General features: G+C 50.9%; 1 protein-coding gene and 1 non-coding gene across 5 annotated transcripts; both read left to right on the top strand.

Moving 5' to 3' along the window:
* Positions 1–721: 721 nt before the first annotated feature.
* On the top strand, positions 722–10201 carry SLC29A2 (solute carrier family 29 member 2). Of its 4 annotated transcripts, XM_061407050.1 has the most exons (13): positions 722–1068; positions 1315–2074; positions 2338–2419; positions 3925–4085; positions 4330–4469; positions 4821–4955; positions 5558–5655; positions 5871–5955; positions 6753–6889; positions 7156–7261; positions 7363–7448; positions 8191–8390; positions 9076–10201. In XM_061407050.1, exons 2-13 carry the CDS (start codon positions 2046–2048, stop codon positions 9185–9187), a joined length of 1371 nt encoding a protein of 456 aa, XP_061263034.1. In that variant the 5' UTR covers positions 722–1068; positions 1315–2045; the 3' UTR covers positions 9188–10201. The 4 variants fall into 4 exon arrangements, with proteins under 4 accessions (XP_061263034.1, XP_061263035.1, XP_061263032.1 ...); XM_061407051.1 differs by having other exon boundaries at positions 722–2074; XM_061407048.1 differs by lacking the exons at positions 722–1068; positions 9076–10201 and adding an exon at positions 8730–9067 and having other exon boundaries at positions 1267–2074.
* Positions 10202–16760: 6559 nt separating this feature from the next.
* On the top strand, positions 16761–16867 carry LOC133241883 (U6 spliceosomal RNA). Its single transcript, XR_009734694.1, has one exon. It is a non-coding gene; the product is annotated as a U6 spliceosomal RNA (small nuclear RNA).
* The last annotated feature ends 2169 nt before the right edge of the window (positions 16868–19036 follow it).

Genomic DNA, 19036 nt, shown 5'->3' with positions numbered 1-19036 from the left:
TTCAAGGAAAAGTATCTATTATAATAAATAGGAAACCAGCATAAGCAGCCCTAAAAATAAAGTAACTATAAAAACACAGAATGAAAGTTTTAATAAAAATTGTTAATTTCTATTTAGATAAAATTGTCAGCAAAAGCTCTGAGGTCAGTTCTGTGTGTGTGTGTGAGAGAGAGAGAGAGAGAGAGATTACCTAAATAGAGATTAACAAGTGTTAAAACGTTAGCACCACAATTGAGACTTTCCTCTTTGTCATATTCTAAAAGGTTGAAAGCAAACTGAAGACACAGTATACTTTCTCAATCACTGTAATTTAAAGCTGACTCTCTTCTCTAGAAAATCACTTGCATATCACTGCAATCCATTTGTTAACCAAACATTTTTCAAGCGTGTGCTATGTACCAGGCAGCTGCTCTAGATGTTTGCAATAAACGCCATACTAAATAAACACAGTCTTTGCCTCATAGACTGGAGAAAACACACACACGTAACCAGGAAAGGGCCATAAAATGTCATTACTTATGAAAATAATTTGTGACAAAAATTCTCCAGCATCTCAACTGCAGAGAAAACAAACCCTCTTGTAAATTATATGAGTTAGAGAAAATTAATTTCAAAAGTGCAATGGTTTATCATCTTTACAAAGTTTTTCACGGAAAAAGACTGGGAGCTGAATGCATCTCAGTGTTTGCTACGATGTGACGTGGGATCGTTGAAAGTCATATTTATTTATTAGCTGCACCCAGCTGCCTGTGTGTGTGTGTGAGTCGCTCAGTCCTGTACAACTCTTTGAGACCCCATGGACTGTAGCCCACCAGGCTCTGTCCATGGGGATTCTCCAGGAAAGAATACTGCAGTGGGTTGGCATTTCCTTCTTCAAGGCATCTTCCTGACCCAGGGATCGAACCTGTCTCGCTTATGTCTCCTGCATTGACTGGCAGATCTTTTACCATTAGCACCACCTGGGAAGCCGGCACACGGGATCTTAGTTCCCCGACCAGCGATCGAACTCGTTTCCCCTGCCGAGGCCGCGGAGTCTTAACCACTGGACCACCAGTAAAGTCCCTAAAAGTAATTTTTCTTTTTTTAAGTGGCACTCACCATGGGAGAGCACCACGTAAGACTAGGGAGCAGGCCTGGAGGCTCCTCTGGGTCTCCCTTTCCTCCGGAACCACTGCTCCGAAGCTTAGCCACACCGCCACCAGTAAGCCCCTCTGGACGCCCCCGAGGGACTCGACCCTCCGCTGTGCGCCCCAAAGTCCCGTCGATTCCCCAGGCACCCGCTGCAGAAGGAGAGTTCATCTGTCTGTCTTCCAGATCTGCCAGCGGGCTCTGCCAGCTTCGACACCTGGCCCTCCTCTCTGCCTCCCGGGGGGACCCAGCTCAGTGCAGCCCCCCAGGACCGCCGACGACAGACGGTCTCTCCGGCTTCCCCCCGGGCTGGCCGCTCTCGGGTTACCACCACCCAGTGGTCTTGTACGTTAGCGAGTGCTAGCGCCGCCACGGCACCACCTCCGTCTTGCCGGAGCCTGGAGAACTTCGCGCCAGGTCAGCTCCACAGCACTTCGTTGGGCAGGGGGCCGGGGCGGGGCGGACACCCCTACTACCTCCCCCAACCCGCCCGCACGGGTCAGGGCCCGGCGCCCGCAGATTCGGGGGAATCTTCCCGGATCACAGCCTCTCGGGTGGCACGGGGAGCGGCGGAGTCCGGGGACCAGGAGGTCAGGCCGTGGGTGGGCTGGAGTCTGGAGTCCCCGGTCCTCGGGGGCCGGGAGGGGTGGGGCTCCCCACTGTCTCCGCCCCGGGGGCGGAGCCGAGGTCCGAGCCTGCGGTACTTCAGACTGGGAGAAACTGGCGTGGGGCTCCCTGCCCGGCTTCCGCCTTCCACTGCCCGGCCTCGGACCGTGGAAGACCCGACCCCGCTTCCCGTGTCCACCACCGGCCAGACCCAGCCTCCCGGGTCCCCGGCGTGGCCCACGGGCCCCGGGGCAGGTGCAGGTGCGGCGCCCGCCTCTTTCTCCCACCCTGGCTCATCCTGCCGGGCGGCCATGGCACGAGGAGACGCCCCGAGGGACAGGCAAGTTGGGAACCATGTAGGGTGCGGCGTATGGGGATCCTGCGGCCGTGGGCAGCGCAGAGCCGCTCCCCTTGGGCTCTCTAAAGCGCAAAGACCAGTTGGAACTACAATTCCCGTCAGCCCCCTGCCTCGGGTGCCTGAGCCTGGGTGATGGGGGTTGTAGTCCGCTCTCCGAGCGGGGTGGGGGAGGGTGCTGGTCTGGGAGGCGGAGGGGCCGCCGGAGCGGCAAGTCCTCCGAGTGACCTTCTGTCTGATCCTCACAGCTACCACCTGGTCGGGATCAGCTTCTTTATCCTCGGGCTGGGCACCCTCCTCCCCTGGAACTTCTTCATCACAGCCATCCCGGTGAGACTCGTGGCTGGAATGATAGATCCAAGGCCACAACCTCCAGCCGTCCCTCCAGCGGCCTTTCCCTACCACGCTGCCTGTGGGAGTGTCAGTCTCTCAGTCGGTCCGACTCTTTGCGACCGCAATGAACTGGAGCCCCACCGGGCTCCTCTGTCCATGGGATTTCCTAGGGAATCCTCACTGTGTCCCCTTTGTCGGCTGAAACAGAGGGTCGCAGAGAGGAGAGGTCCCTCTCTCATGGCTAGGATCCACAAGCTTTCAGGAATGCCCAGATCCTAGCCCAAGGCCACCAGGTCAGGAGATCCTGTGGAGCCAGCAAGGAGCTACCCACCCACCTCCCCTTTGTCATTATTCCTGGGCTGGTAACTCCAAAAGTGGTTATCCAAGCCTTTGATTTTCTTTGAAATATCATGAATTACATTCATTCATCCAATGCACACCTAGAGTTCCTGGCATTGGGGTTACAGGAGGAACCATAGCTGAGGAAGATTGCATCCTCACCAAGCTTACATTATTTCAAGGGAAGGCAGGAATCCGGGGCTTGTGTTCTCTTTGGTACGGAATTATTCTTGTATATTAAAAGCAGCAACTTTCCAGATGCCTCTTCAGTGCCTAGCTCTGTGCTGGGCCCTGGAGACCCAAAGATGAACCAGCCCCTGGTCTTGAAAGCAAGATAGGTGCCAAGGAAATGTTGGTGATGTAACATGGCGTGTGCCATCCCAGGCTTGGAGCAGAGTCCATTGGGTCCCCAGAGGAGACAGCCACTCCTTCTGATTAATAATCAGGTGATCTGTAACTTGGGAGAAGGGTAGGTAAAGTATTTGTGTTGGGAAGGTGAGTGGTCAGAGAGGGGAGGGAATTTCAAACAGAGCCAGCAGCCTGGTGAAGGCAATGAGAGGCAGAGGTGCCAACCTGTACAAAGGGCCAGAGCTTGGGGTGCATGGAGCTCTAGCAGGATGGAACAAGAAATGGGCCACAAAACGGAAACTGGTTCTGAGAGGCCCCAAATGCTGTTCCATAACCTTAGGGCTTTGCCCTGCAGGCCACAAGGAGCCATGGGTGGGGAGAGGGGCAGTTGAGCAGAGCTGTGGCAGGATGTGTGTTCCAGAGAGAAAGCAGTTGGTCAGCATCTGATCCAGAGCCTGGCTTACAGTCAGAGCTCCATAAATACCCAGGAATCTAGAAACTGCTGCCGGAGTGGGGGTGGGGGCCGCGACCGAGGCACCGGAGAGGAGGGGTGATCCAGAGATGGAGCACGGCCCAAGCTGGGGGTTCTTAGGGCTTGGGCTCGGTCCCAGACTTCAGTTCGATTCCGTGCCCGTTCATCGAGCTCCGACTACGTGCCAGGTACTGGGGACAGCGCAAGGAGAGAGAGACAGTCCCGCAGAAGTTAACGGAGCGATCCCGGGCGTGGGAGGAGGCAGAGGAAGAAGGCTGGGGGGTTCCCGAGGCTAGGTAGGTTGTGGGGTAACCCTGCACCCTACCCCCTGGCCTCCTGGCAGTACTTCCAGGGGCGGCTGGCGGGGGCCAACAGCACCGCCGAGACCCTGGGCACCAACCACACGAGCCCCGCAGATACCTTCAACTTCAACAACTGGGTGACGCTGCTGTCGCAGCTGCCGCTGCTGCTCTTCACACTCCTCAACTCCTTCCTGTACCAATGGTGAGAGCCCCGCCCCCCGGGCTCAGTCTCAGGCCCGCCCCCTGGGTCCCGCCCCCTTTGCTGAGGCAGCTCCATCTGGGCCCCGGGCGGTGGGCGGAGGGAAGCCCTCCCATTCTCCCTCCCCTCCCTCTGCGTCTCTCACCAGTCCCCACTGTCCAGCGCTGGGATGAAACTCTTCGCCCTCCTCCCCTCGCCTGGCCTGAGTCCAGCGATGCCCACTCTGCCCTCTCCCCCTTCCAAACAGCATCCCTGAGACGGTGCGGATTCTGGGCAGCCTGCTGATCATTCTGTTCCTCTTTACCCTGACGGCGGTGTTGGTCAAGGTGGACATGAGCCCCGGGCTCTTCTTCTCCATCACCATGGCCTCCGTCTGGTTCATCAACTGTGAGCACCTCCCCTCCCCACCTCCCTACCCTGCCCGACCAGGGCTTCAGCCGAGCCTCTTGTAACTGAAAGGGCCCAGGGTATCGAAGGGAAGACAGAAGAAACATCACCCATATCCCAGAGGAGAGGAAAAGTCACTCATCCCAGGCCCTGCAGTGACCTGAGAGCAGGTCTTCTGGCCCCCAGCCCCTCACACCCAGGGCTGTACCATGGAAGAGGAATGCATGTGGGGTGTTACACCAGAGTGTCCAACCTAGTCCAGAGTCCCCTGTACACCCAGCCACACCCCCTCCAGGGGGCCCTCAGGGCCTGCCTAGTTGATCAGCGGCCCCCAATCCTGTCCTTCCACAGCTTTCGGTGCAGTTCTGCAAGGCAGCCTCTTCGGACAACTGGGCACCATGCCTTCCAAGTATAGCACCCTCTTCCTCAGTGGCCAGGGCTTGGCTGGGATTTTCGCTGCCCTTGCCATGCTCATATCCATGGCCAGTGAGTAGATTTGGGTGGCAGTCTGGGATTCTGGGGAGCAGAGTGTATGCTAAGGGTGAGATGTTTTGGGCTGTGGTGGATACAGAGGTGATGAGGTGATGGGGGAGCTGGGGATTGGGTATGGGGCTCTTGAGTCCTACCATGAGAGAATGATGGGTGAGGACTGGGTTAATTTGGGGCCCAGGGCAGGATTCCTGAGGCCAGCACTGGCCTGTGGCAGTAGGTTGAGGGAAGGGGAGACAGGTGTGGGATTCAGATAGACTTGGGTCTGAACTCCAGTTCCACTGTTCTCTAGCCAGGGGTGTTGGATAAGGTACTTACCTGTGTTTGCTTCCCAACCTGAATGATTCTTACAGCTCCATACTCAGATTGTAAGAAGCATGCATTTATAATGAGCACATAGTAAGCGCTCAACAAAAATGACCGAGTGAGGGATGCGAAGGGCCGGGCCAGGGCCCCTGCAAAAGGGTCCTCAGTGTCAGTGGGAGGAATGGGAGAGGCCAGGAGGTGAATCTGAGATGTGTGTAGTGCGAAGGAGGACAAGCTCCCTGAGGGAGCTGGTGGACCATCACCTCCCTTCTGCAGCTGAAGTCTCTGCACAGGTGGCGTGGATGCCCAGACGTCTGCCCTGGGGTACTTCGTCACGCCCTGCGTGGGCACCGTCATGTCCATCGTGTGCTACCTGAGCCTGCCCCACCTGGTGAGCCTGGTATTGGGCTTGAGGCCCACTTCGGAGCATCACAGATACCGCCCTGAGCCTGAGGCCTTGAGAGAAGCCAAAGGAGGCAGAGGGGCCCAGTCCCGATCCCCAAAGGAGTCAGCCACTGGGGGACCCCAGCCTCTAAGTCAGCAGGGTGGGGAGGGATCCAGGCACCTAAGCCCAAGCCAGGCAGGGACAACGCTTTCCTTCTGCAGAAGTTTGCCCGCTACTATCTGGCCAAGAAACCATCGAAGGCGCATGGTCAGGAGCTGGAGACCAAAGCTGAGCTTCTCCAGTCTGGTGAGCCCGGGACCCTGCCGGGGAGGTGGAAGAGCCAGGGGAGGCTAGAGCCCTCTCCACAGGGAAGCATTTTGCCTCTGTCCCCAACTATAGCCCTCATCTCTAGGAGCCTCAAGTGAGCAGAGGCAGACGATCTTGAAGGGAAGTCAGTGGGATTAAAGTCATCCCTTCAGTTGCCCTTTGGGCCTCAGTTTCCTCCTCCATAAAACAGGGAGGCAGCAGAGCTTCAGGCCTGCAGGTCCTAGATCCAGGTGTGTCTGAGTTTAAATCCTAGCTTCATGACATCCAAGCTGTGTGATCTCAGTCAAGTCACATAACCCCTCTGAGCCTCAGGGGATTTTTTTTGTTTTTGTTTTTTATAAAGCAATGGTAGTGGAATAATCCATCTAAGGTGCTTAACTGTGCCTGGTACGTGTATGTACTTAATAAACAGTGAAAGTGAAAGTGTTGGTTGCTCAGTCGTGTCTGACTCTTTGCAAGCCCCTGGTGGACTGTAGCCCACCAGGCTCCTCTGTCCATGGATTCTCCAGGCAAGAATACTGGAATGAGTGGCCATTAGGGAAGATCCAGGGGATCTTCCGGACCCAGGGATTGAATCTGGGTCTCCTGCATTGTAGGCAGTTCTTTACCAACTGAGCCACCAGGGAAGCCCAATAAATAGTAGGTTGGCGTATTTCCATTAATTCTCTTGGCCTGCACCTGGACTGGTGGAGGGTCACTCATTTTAACTGCTTGGAATCTCCCCTCCTCCGGCCTGGTTGTCACAGGCATGACCCTGCCCTCTCCTCTTGCCCCAGATGAGAAGAATGGGATTCCCAACAGCCCGCAGAGGGCAGCCCTGACTCTGGATCTTGACCTTGAGAAGGAGACAGAGGTGGAACCAGAGGAACCCCAGAAGCCAGAAAAACCTTCAGTTTTCATTGTCCTCCGGAAGGTTTGGCTTGGATACAACCCCCAACCCTCATCCCTGGGGAAGAGAGAGCTGCTCTCTCCAGCCTACCCCAGAGACTCTTAGAATGGACTAAGACCTTAGTACTCAGCTTGTCCACCCCGAGGTGACAGGGTCATGGTGGGTCAGGGACACGCTGGGCCAGGCCCCAGTGTCCCGCTCCCGGGGCCAAGGCTTGGGTGGAGGGGTTGGGGCCGCATGTTGGGCTCCGAGTCTGGCCGCCCCCTCACACCCCTTCCTCTGGCTTCCAGATCTGGCTGACGGCGCTGTGCCTGGTGTTGGTCTTCACAGTCACCCTGTCCGTCTTCCCGGCCATCACAGCCATGGTGACCAGCTCCACCGGTCCTGGGAAGTGGAGTGAGTAGTGGGAAGCGGCAGAGGACAGGGCAATGTGAAAGGAGGGGAGAGAGGGGAGTGAGCAGCCTGGACCGGGATGAGCCCCCTCTGTCCCCCACCAGGTCAGTTCTTCAACCCCATCTGCTGCTTCCTCCTCTTCAACGTCATGGACTGTCTGGGACGGAGCCTAACCTCTTACTTCCTGTGGGTGAGCACGTCTACTGGGGTGATCAGCCGTTTGGAGAAGCAGTCAGGGATCAGAGAGTGTGAAAGGGCGCAGAAGGGTGACTTCCCAACACTGACTGGCCCTGGTCTGGGTTTGGTAACAGAACAGCCAGTTAGCACAGAGCACCAGCCCCTGGAGGCATGCAAGCCAGGGCTTGGACTGAATTCTCTGAAAGCAGAAGCCATGTCCAGTTGACCTCTGTCTCCAGCATCCAGCTGAGGGCCCAGCCCCTGGTGCGTGGAGAGTGTTTACACAAAGGTTCCTGCACCATGTGAGAGGTCAGGCAGGATTCCTAGTATTTGGATTGTTTTTCACCATGATGCTGCTTCTTTCAATGAAACCTTCCAAGGACACACAACAGATATAGTAAATCAAAGAGGAGGTGCTCTGATCGGGTCTGGATCCCCAGTTTCCAATCCCATCTGCCCCAAAGGGTTCTTTGGAACCCCCAGGGGTGCTCAGCGCAACCAACTTTGAAAACCAGAGACATTCTTCTAGTTCTGCACAGACTGGTGCTCAGGAGAGGCAGAGGCTGGGTGCTTATGGGTGGGATGGCCTTGGCCCTGCCCCTCGCTCTCCAGAGGGGCCCGTGCTGGGTCCTCCCAGGCTCACACGGGGTAGGTCAGGGGAAGTGATAGCTGACTCTCTGAGCTGAGTGGAGGGGGTGGCCCGGAGCAGAGGCGCTGCTCCTGGGGAACGCCCTCACCCCCGCCTTCCGCCGCAGCCCGATGAAGACAGCCGGCTGCTGCCCCTGCTGGTCTGCCTGCGCGTCCTGTTCGTGCCGCTCTTCATGTTGTGCCACGTGCCCGAGAGGTCCCGACTGCCCATTCTCTTCCCCAAGGACGCCTACTTCATCACTTTCATGCTGCTGTTCGCTGTCTCAAATGGTTACCTGGTGTCCCTCACCATGTGCCTGGCGCCCAGGTCTGGGGGATGGGAAGGCGAGGGGAGGGCTTGGGAGCGGGGAGGTGGGCTCACTCTTGGAGAGGGACAGCTAGCTGCCAGGAGTTTGGCTTCCGGCCAGCCCGGCCTGAGCTGTTTCTCCAGGCCTCACTGGTACCCTGCCGTCAGGTCAGGCCCTCACTGATGAACTGGCCCCAGGCCAGGAGCTGAGGAGCGGGGGACTCGGCTGGGAGGTTCCTACCTAGTAAGGCAGCCCAGGCCGATTCTGGGGCCTCCGCTCTGGGCCTCAGTTTCCCCCTCTGTGAGCAAGCAGGTTGCACTGTCATTCCTTAGGGCCCAGCTACTCTCCCACATTCTCAGTTGCAGGGGACCCAAGGTTGAGGTCACAAGCAGAGTTCCTGGGCTGCTCACCCTGGGGACAAGGGAGCGTAGAGGGGACAGGAAGACCAGGTAGGGGACATTTTGCCAAGAAGGAAGGCAGGGGCATCTGGATCCCAGGGGCGGGAGAGACGTCTGTGTCCAGTGGCCCCATTTTACAGATCAGGAAACTGGAGTCCAGAGGGAAGGGCCTCATTATAGTGGCCCGGAAGTTGGGCCAGCCCAGACCAGAAATCATCCGTCCCGTTGTTAGAGGGGCATAGGACATGGGGCTGGGTCCAGGGTGGGCCCCACATTTTTCTCAGAGCTCCTCTCCTGTCTGTTCCAGGCAGGTGCTGCCACAGGAGAGGGAGGTGACCGGCACCCTCATGACCTTCTTCCTAGCACTGGGGCTCTCTTGTGGCGCCTCCCTTTCCTTCCTCTTCAAGGCGCTGCTCTGAAGCACTCTGTCGAGGGCTCTCCCAGCGTCTCTCTTCAGAGCTGAGGCCCAGCGCTGGGGGAATGACGGGCCAGGCTCAAGCCTCCACCGGGCCGGGTGGGTGGGGGCCCTGTGGCCTGAGGGCTCCAGCAAGAGGTGGGCACAGCTCTTCTTCCAGGGCTGGCGGCCACCTGGAGTGCTGCTAGGAAGAATTCACCACCTGCCATTCCAGCCCTTACCCAGGAGTGGAGCTGACGCACTATCTGGATGCACATAAAACCTCATTGAAAGGGTGATCATCAGGGAAAAGAGGGCCGAGGACCATGGCCCATCCTCACCGTCAGGACTGCGTTCGTTAATCACGACAAACCCACTGGCGAGTCGCTGAAACTCAGAGGCCACAGGTGGAGTCTTGTCAACCGTGCGGCTGGTGTGGACGCGGCCTCAGAGTCCGTGTTGGGGTGGGGGTCAGTCCAGGGCAGGACCTCCTCTTCTCTCCAGGCCTCAGCAACCCCTCGGTCGGGTCTCTCGGACTTCAGAACAGAGGAATCCAGGGAGTTTGAGGGGACGGGGGAGAAGGAGTTAGGGATCTGAGGGATTTCAAAGGACCCTCCGGGCCTCAAACAGTGTCTAGGTCGCCAGCGCACACTGTGTCCACTCCCGGAGCCTAGCTGGGCCCGGTCCTGGAACTGCAGTTAGCCTGCAGGCATGAGCTGCATTTTACAGTTTGCAAAACTCTTCTGACCTTGCCCTTTTGCTGAAGCCACGTTGAGGCCCTTGGAGGGAGGCTGGCAGGGACTGTGCCCCTCTCTGTACAGGTGAGGAAACCCAGTCCTGGGGGAATGACCAGTTCTTGGCAGAGCCAGAACCCAGTCCCCACCTCCCTGTAGGTGCTGTTCTTCCTGCCCTCTGCCTGCTTCCCTTTTCCTCAAGGGGTTCAAAGGGAGAATCCTGAACACTTACTCCACCTTTTTTTGCTTGTTTTTCCCTCAGACCCTGTTCCTGGGTCTAATAACAACCATCTTCATTTGTACAATGATCTCACTGAATCTTTATTTCCAAAGCGCTTTCAGTTCTGTTGACTTTGATGAGCTGGGTGAAGTGGGGATGATTGTACCCATTCGACAGATGGAATGACTGAGGCCCTGAGAAGGGAAGGGATTTGTGGGCATCCCTGGGCTGGACCTTCCTGGCCACATGATTGCCAAGGCATACCGGCTTGCAAGGAGCCCTGTATTCCAAGACAGACTGCCTGGTTGCATGGATAACTATGACTCTCTCCCCGCACCAGCGTCCTCTGCCTCCCTAGGCTCCCCCTTCTCAGAAATGGAGCCTCAGAGATATAGTCAGCCAGTTCTGCAGAGGGATGGAGGAAAGGCCTGCTTTGCCACACATCTGTGCTACCCTGCCCAGGGCAGGGAAGAGCAGGGTGTTTGAGATTACCAGCACGGACCTTTCTGCCCATTTGCCTTTCTGCCTCCCATGGCCACTCAATGATCAGGTATTACAGACCAGGTGATAAGTCAGCACCAGGCCCTGCTCAGAAGCCACGGGCTGTTTTGCAACCAAAGAGGAAAGTGAAGCAAGATATGGTCTTGGGGACTTCCCCAGTGGTCCAGTAGTTAAGAGTCCACCTTGAATACAGGGGATGCTGGTTTGAATCCTGGTTGGGGAGCTAAGATCCCACATGCCCAGAGACAACTAAACTCATGCTACAACTAGAGAGCCTGAGCGTCGAAGTGAAAGATCTGGCATGCCTCAATGAAGATCCAGAGCAGCCACACACACACACACACAAAAGATACAATCTTGGGAACTGAAATAAAGACACAAGGCCAACTCCAAGTGAGGATTCATTCCTTCCACCATTTGTCACTGTGCCAGGTTCTGGGTGGTCTGACAACCCTGAAACAAAGGAGCTATGACCCTGCTCCCAAGGCCATGGGAAATAGAATATAACTTGTAATAGGGCTTGTGAGGACCCTACAGAATGTGTAATATGAGATGCTAGAGGAGGGGGCCGTTGATCTTACTGGCAAGTTTAGGCAGGCATCCCTGAGGAGGTGTCCTCTGAACTGGGCATTGAGGGATGAATATGAGTTTGCTGGGCTGAGGTGGGGGAGGGGCAACCCAGGCAGACGTACCAGAAAATGCAAGGCTTGGATGGATATGGAATGTTCAGGGAACAGTGGGCCTTCTGGCAGCAGAGCAGGGGTGTGGGGAGTCCTAGGGTGTGAGAGAGGGGGAGGGGAGAGGATAAGGCTGGGGCAGTGGGCTGCAGGCAAATGCCGAAGGGCCTTAGGGGTGAGGCCTAACCAGGGAATTCGAGGGAGGAGGAGACATAAAGGAGAAGAGGCGGCTCCCTTTACAGAGCCATTCAACCTGGTGATTTCAGTGCATGTGCCCGGACCCAGCGTCCTGGGTTCGAAGTCAGGCTCTTTCCTGGCAGTGGGAACAGGGATTCCTGAAGACTGGAGTCCTGGAGAAAGCGCTGGAGTACAGGTTGACATTTACTAAATGGTAGCTGTGGTCCTGGGAATATTTTGTACAGACCACTAAGCCAAACTGTACCCTTTGGCTGGGACTGGTGGGAGCAGGACCCCAATACTTCCTAGGTCCCCTTCTCTTCTTCACCTTCAGAGACTATTGTCTGTTGTACTCAAAAGCTCCCTAGACCTGCCAACCCCAGCCATCCCAGGGAACCCAATGGTGCTGGGCCATGGCCACCTGGTGCAAGCCCAGGTGGGGCTGAGCAGTGGAGGATCGGTCCAGAAAGAGAACACCCACCCGTCAGATGCCCTTATGATGTCACAACCTGGAATTCCTTCTTCCGGTCCTCCTTCCCGGGTATGCTCAGCCCAACTTTCTCATCAGATCAGGATGCAGCTGGGTTTAATGTTAGAGACAAATACTTGAAAAATTTTAAAAAATAAAATAAAAGGGGACTTTTCTGGTGGCCCAGTGGCTAAGACTCTGCGCCCCCAATGCAGGGAACCTGGGTTTGATCCCTGGTCAGGGAACTAGATCCCACATACTGCAACTAAAGAGCCTCTGTGCTACAACCAAGACCCAGGGTAGTCAAATAAATAATAAAACCTACTTTTAAAAAAAGAAACAAAAACTTGGACTGAGGGGCTACACTTGCTGGTCCCTCTGCGATGCCCAGCACTACCCCCCTACCCAGCCACTGCCACCTCCCCAGCCTGACACAGCTCTGCCAACAGGCCCGGTTTCCCTCAGAAGCAGCCAGTGTCTGCGAACAAACAGTTGGAGAGGGCTCTAAGTGGCGGGCACTGAGACAGGCTCGTGGAGGGATGCAAACATTGGAAGGCCAGTCTTTATCCTCAAGCTGCTTGCCTTTTCATGAGATGGACACTTCCTGGTTTTGTAAATGGATTTGGCTTTCCAGTTAAAAGTCAGAGATTGAACTTTTAATGGTTGAGAAAAGCATTGGCCGGTGGTTGAGAATCAGCCTGCCATTGAAGGGGACACAGGTTAGATCCCTGGCCGAGGAAGATTCCACTTGCCGTGGGGCAACTAAGCCCGTGGGCCACAACTACTGAAGCCCGAGCACCCAGAGTCCGTGCTCTGCAACAAGAGAAGCCACTAAAATGGGAAGCCTGAGTAAACTAGAGAAAAGCCCACACAGCAACAAGGACCCAGCACAGCCAAAAATAAATCAGTTTTATTAAAAAGGAGTCAGAGATTGTCAGAACCGATTTTTTAATGATTCAACTACATGCTGTCTGCCACTTTGGAGTCAAAAACACAAATAGACTGAAAGTGAAAGGATGGACAAAAGGTATTTTGTGCAAACATAAGCAAACGACAGTTGAGGTGGATATACTAATATCAGAAAAACAAAAAGACTAATTCAAAAATCATTCAGGAGACAAAGAAAGATGTTATATATTTATAAAAGAGTAAGCCATCAAGAAGATATAATAATTATCAGTTCAGTTCAGTCACTCAGTCGTCCCCAGCTCTTTGCAACCCCATGAATTGCAGCACGCCAGGCTTCCCTGTCCATCACCAACTCCCGGAGTTCACTCAGACTCAACATCCATCGAGTCGGTGATGCCATCCAGCCATCTCATCCTCTGTCGTCCCCTTTTCCTCCTGCCCCCAATCCCTCCCAGCATCAGAGTCTTTTCCAATGAGTCAACTACTCTTCGCACGAGGTGGCCAAAGTATTGGAGTTTCAGCTTCAGCATCAGTCCTTCCAACGAACACCCAGGACTGATCTCCTTTAGGATGGACTGGTTGGATCTCCTTGCAGTCCAAGGAACTCTCAAGAGTCTTCTCCAACACCACAGTTCAAAAGCATCAATTCTTCGGCGCTCAGCTTTCTTCACAGTCCAACTCTCACATCCATACATGACCACTGGAAAAGCCATAGCCTTGACTAGATGGACCTCTGTTGGCAAAGTAATGTCTCTGCTTTTGAATATGCTATCTAGGTTGGTCATAACTTTCCTTCCAAGGAGTAAGCGTCTTTTAATTTCATGGCTGCAGTCACCATCTGCAGTGATTTTGGAGCCCAGAGAAATAAAGTCTGACGCTGTTTCCACTGTTTCCCCATCTATTTCCCATGAAGTGATGGGACCAGATGCCATGATCTTAGTTTTCTGAATGTTGAGCTTTAAGCCAACTTTTTCACTCTCCTCTTTCACTTTCATCAAGAGGCTTTTAGTTCCTCTTCACTTTCTGCCATAAGTGTGGTGTCATCTGCATATCTGAGGTTATTGATATTTCTCCCGGCAATCTTGATTCTAGCTTGTGCTTCTTCCAGCCCAGCGTTTCTCATGATGTACTCGGCATATAAGTTAAATAAGCAGGGGGACAATATACAGCCTTGACGTACTCCTTTTCCTATTTGGAACCAGTCTGTTGTTCCATGTCCAGTTCTAACTGTTGCTTCCTGACCTGCATATGTTTCTCAAGAGGCAGGTCAGGTGGTCTGGTATTCCCATCTCTTAGAATTTTCCACAGTTTATTGTGGTCCACACAGTCAAAGGCTTTGGCATAGTCAATAAAGCAGAAATAGATGTTTTTCTGGAACTCTCTTGCTTTTTTGATGATCCAGCAGATGTTGGCAATTTGATCTCTGGTTCCTCTGCCTTTTCTAAAACCAGCTTAAACATCTGGAAGTTCATGGTTTATGTACTGCTGAAGCCTGGCTTGCAGAATTTTGAGCATTACTTTACTAGCGTGTGAGTACTACCTAAAAACAAAGTCCTAAAAAATAAGGAGCAAAAATTGACAAAATTGAAGGAGAAATAAACATGTATACAATAATAGAGCCTTCAAGATTCCGCTTTCAATAAAGGATAGAACAACTAGAGAGAAGATCAACAAGGAAACAGAGGATTTGAACACATATGAACCAAATAGGCCAAAGAGACCTATACACACAACACTCGACCTGAAAACAGCAGAATATACCTTCTTCCCAAGTGCACATGGAACGCTCCCCAGGAGAGATCATATATTAGGCTACAAAACAAAGCTGCAATAACTTTCAAAAGAGTAAAATCACACAAAGCATCTTTTCCACTCACAGTGGAATGAAAATAGAAACCAACAATAGGAAAACTGGAAACTTCACAAATATGTGGAAATTAAACAACATTCCCCTAAACAACTAATCGGTTACAAAAGAAATCAAAAGATAAGTTAGAAAATGCTTTGAGACAAATGGAAATGGAAACAACACACTAAATTTTATGGGATGCAGCAAGAGCCATGCTGAGAGGAAACTTATAGGTGTCAATGCCTGACATTAAAAGGAGGAAGGAGCTCAGGCAAATTTAACCCAGAGCGAACAGAAGGAAGGAGATGCTAAAGATTAGAGAGGAGATGAACAAAATGGAGGGTAGAAAAACAACAGAGAAAAATCAATGAAACCAAATGTTGGTTCTTTGAAACAATCAAGAAAATTGACACACTTTTGAGTTGTTTAAGAAAAAAAGAGATTTATAAATTACTAAAATCAGAAATGAAAGGGGTCATTACTATCGGTTGTACAAAAATAAAAAGCATTATAGGAGAATACTATGAACACTTGTATGCCAACAAATGAGAAACCTAGATAAAATGGACAAATTCCTAGAAACATACAAACTACCAAAAGTAACTCAGGAAGAAATAGAAAATCTGGATATATCTATATCAAGGGATGAGACTGAATCAGTAATCAAAAACCTCTCAGGAAATTCCAGGACGAGTGGACTTCACACGCAAATTCTACCACTCATTTAAAGAATTAATACCAAAGCTCAAAATCTTCCAAAAAATACAAGAGAATACTTCTTAACTCTTTGTATGTGACCAGCATTACCCTGATGCCAAAGCTAAATAAAGATATCACAAGAAAAGAAAACTACAAACCAAAATCCCTTATAAATATAGGTGCAAAATTCCTCACGAAACACTAGTAGACTGAACCCAGCAACACAGTAAAAGAATTATACACCATGACCAAGTGGGACTTATTCTAGAATGATGGTGGTTCACTGGAATCAACCTAACATTGGACCTGGAATGTTAGGTCCATGAATCAAGGTAAATTGGAAGTAGTCAAACAGGCGATGGCAAGAGTGAACATCGACATTTTAGGAATCAGTGAGCTAAAATGGACTGGAACGGGCGAATTTAATTCAGATGACCATTATATCTACTACTGTGGGCAAGAATCCCTTAGAAGAAATGGAGTAGGTGACTCATAGTCAACAAGAGTCCAAAACGCAGTACTTCGGTGCAATCTCAAAAATGACAGAATGATCTCTGTTCGTTTCCAAGGCAAACTATTCAATATCACAGTAATCCAAGTCTATGTCCTGACCAGTAATGCTGAAGAAGCTGAACTTGAACGGCTCTATGAAGACCTACAAGACCTTTTAGAACTAACACCCAAAATAGATGTCCTTTTCATTATAGGGGACTGGAATGCAAAAGTAGGAAGTCAAGAGATACTTGGAGTAACAGGCAAATTTGGCCTTGGAGGACAGAATGAAGCAGGGCAAAGGCTAATAGAGTTCTGCCAAGAGAACGCACTGGTCATAGCAAACACCCTCTTCCAAAAACACAGGAGAAGATTTTACACGTGGACATCACCAGATGGTTAATACCAAAATCAGATCGATTGCCTTCTTTGCAGCCAAAGATGGAGAAACTCTATATACAGGCAACAAAAACCAAGACCGGGAGCTGACTGTGGCTCAGATCATGAACTCCTTATTGCAAAATTCAAACTTAAATTGAAAAAAGTAGAGAAAACGACTAGACCATTCAGGCATGACCTAAATCAAATCCCTTATGATTATACAGTTGAAGTAACAAATAGATTCAAGGGATTAGATCTGATAGAGTGCCTGAAGAACTATGGACGGAGGTTCATGACAGTGTACAGGAGGCAGTGATCAAGACGATCTCCAAGAAAAAGAAATGGAAAAAGGCAAAATGGTTGTCTGAGGAGGCCTTACAAATAGCTGAGAAAAGAAAAGAAGCTAAAGGCAAAGAAGAAAAGAAAAGATATACCCATCTGAATGCAGAGTTCCAAGGAATAGCAAGGAGAGATAAGAAAGCCTTCCTCAGTGCTTGCTTTGGCAACACATATACTAAAATCGGAACAATACAGAGCAGATTAGCATGACCCCTGAGCGAGGATGACACGCAAATTTGTGAAATGTTCCATAGTTTTATTCATGTTGATGCATGGCAAAACCCACCACATATTGGAAAGTAATTAGCCTTCAATTAAAATAAATTAATTTAAAAAAAAAAGAAAAAAGAACGCCTTCCCTCAGTGATCAGTGCAAAGAAACAGAGGAAAACAATAGAATGGGAAAGACTAGAGATCTCTTCAAGAAAATTAGAGATACCAAGGGAACCTTTCATGCAAAGGTGGGCACAATAAAGGGCAGAAACCACATGGATCTAACAGAAACAGAAGATATTAAGAAGAGGTGGCAAGAATACACAGAACTATATAAAAAGATCTTAATGACCCAGATAACCACAATGGTGTGATCACTGGCCTACAGCCAGACATCCTGGAATGCGAAGTCAAGAGGGCCTCAGGAAGCATCACTATGAACACAGCTAGTAGAGGTGATGGAATTCAAGCTGAGCTATTTCACATCCTAAAACATGATGCTATTAATGCGCTGGCATACTCAATATGCCAGCAAATTTGGAAAACTCAGCAGGGACCACAGGACTGGAAAAGGTCAGTTTTCATTCCAATCTCAAAGAAAGGCAATACCAAAGAATGTTCAAACTACCACACAATTGCTCTCATCTCACATACTAGCAAAGTGATGCTCAAAATTCTCCAAGCCAGGCTTCACAGTACGTGAACCAAGAACTTCCAGATGTTCACCTGGATTGAGAAAAGGCGGAGGAACTAGAGATCAAATTGCCAACATGTACTGGATCGTCGAAAAAGCAAGAGTTCCAGAAAAACATCTACTTCTGCTTTATTGACTATGCCAAAGCCTTTGACTGTATGGATCACAACAAACTGTGGAAAATTCTTCAAGAGATGGCAATACCAGACCACCTTACCTGCCTCCAGAGAAATCTGTATGGAGGTCAAGAAGCCACAGTTAGAACTGGACATGGAACAACATACTGGTTCCAAATCAGGAAAGGACTACGTTAAGGCTGTATATTGTCCCCCTGCTTATTTAACTTATATGCAGAGTACATCAAGGGGAATGCTAAACTGGATGAAGCACGAGCTGGAATCAAGATTGCCGGAAGAAATATCAATAACCTCAGATACGCAGATGACACCACACTTACGGCAGAAAGGGAGGAGGAACTGAAGAGCCTATTGATGAAAGTGAAAGAGGAGAGTGAAAAAGCTCGCTTAAAGCTCAACATTCAAAAAACTAAGATCATGGCATCTGGTCCCATCACTTCATGGCAAATAGATGGGGAAACAATGGAAACAGTGACAGACTTTATTTTCTTGGGCTCCAAAATCACAACAGATGATGACTGCAGCCATCTTTGGAAGAAAAGTTATGACCAACCTAGACAGCATATTAAAAAGCGCTAATGAAAGATAGAAATACTCAACAAACAAGGCATCAATAAGAACGTTCTCAATCTGAAAAAGCGTTTATGAAAAGTCCACAACTAATGCCATGCTTAACTGTGAAAGAGTGAAGTCTCCCTGAGATAAGGAAAAAGACAAGGATGCCTGCTTTTCACTATTTCATCTATTCAACTTTGTACAAAAGTTCTAGCCAGAGCAACTGGGCAAGAAAGAGAAATAAAAGGCATCCAAATTGAGAAGGAAGAAGTAAACCTATCCGCAATCACAAATGATATACACACATACAGAAAATCCTAAATACACACACACACACACACACACACACACTATTAAATAAAGAACTGCAGCAAAGGTGCAGGGCTCAAGGACAATACACAAAATTCAGTTTACTTCTATACATACAATTTTTTTATTTTCCTTACTTTAAAAAATTTGTAATTGGCGGACAATTCATTTACAATATTGTGTTGGTTTCTGCCATGCATCAACATGAATCAGCCACAGGTATACATATGTTCCCTCCCTCTGTGCTTCCCTTCCACCTCCCACCCCACCCCACCCCCATCCCTCTAGGTTGTCACAGAGTACCTGATTTGAGCTCCCTGCATCATACAGCAAATTTCCACTAGCCATCCACTTTACATATGGTAATTTATACGTTTCCATGCTGCTCTCTCAATGTGTCCCACGCTTTCCTTCCCACACTGCATCAAGTCTGTTCTCTATGTCTGGGTCTTCACTGTGTGTGTTTCTGTGGTCAGTTGCTCACCTCTGACTCTTTCGACCCTTTGGACTGTAGCCCAT

The sequence above is a fragment of the Bos javanicus genome, chromosome 29 (assembly GCF_032452875.1).
Source record: "Bos javanicus breed banteng chromosome 29, ARS-OSU_banteng_1.0, whole genome shotgun sequence".
NCBI classification, from domain to species: Eukaryota; Metazoa; Chordata; class Mammalia; order Artiodactyla; family Bovidae; genus Bos; species Bos javanicus.
This window is presented reverse-complemented; position numbering and strand designations above follow the sequence as displayed.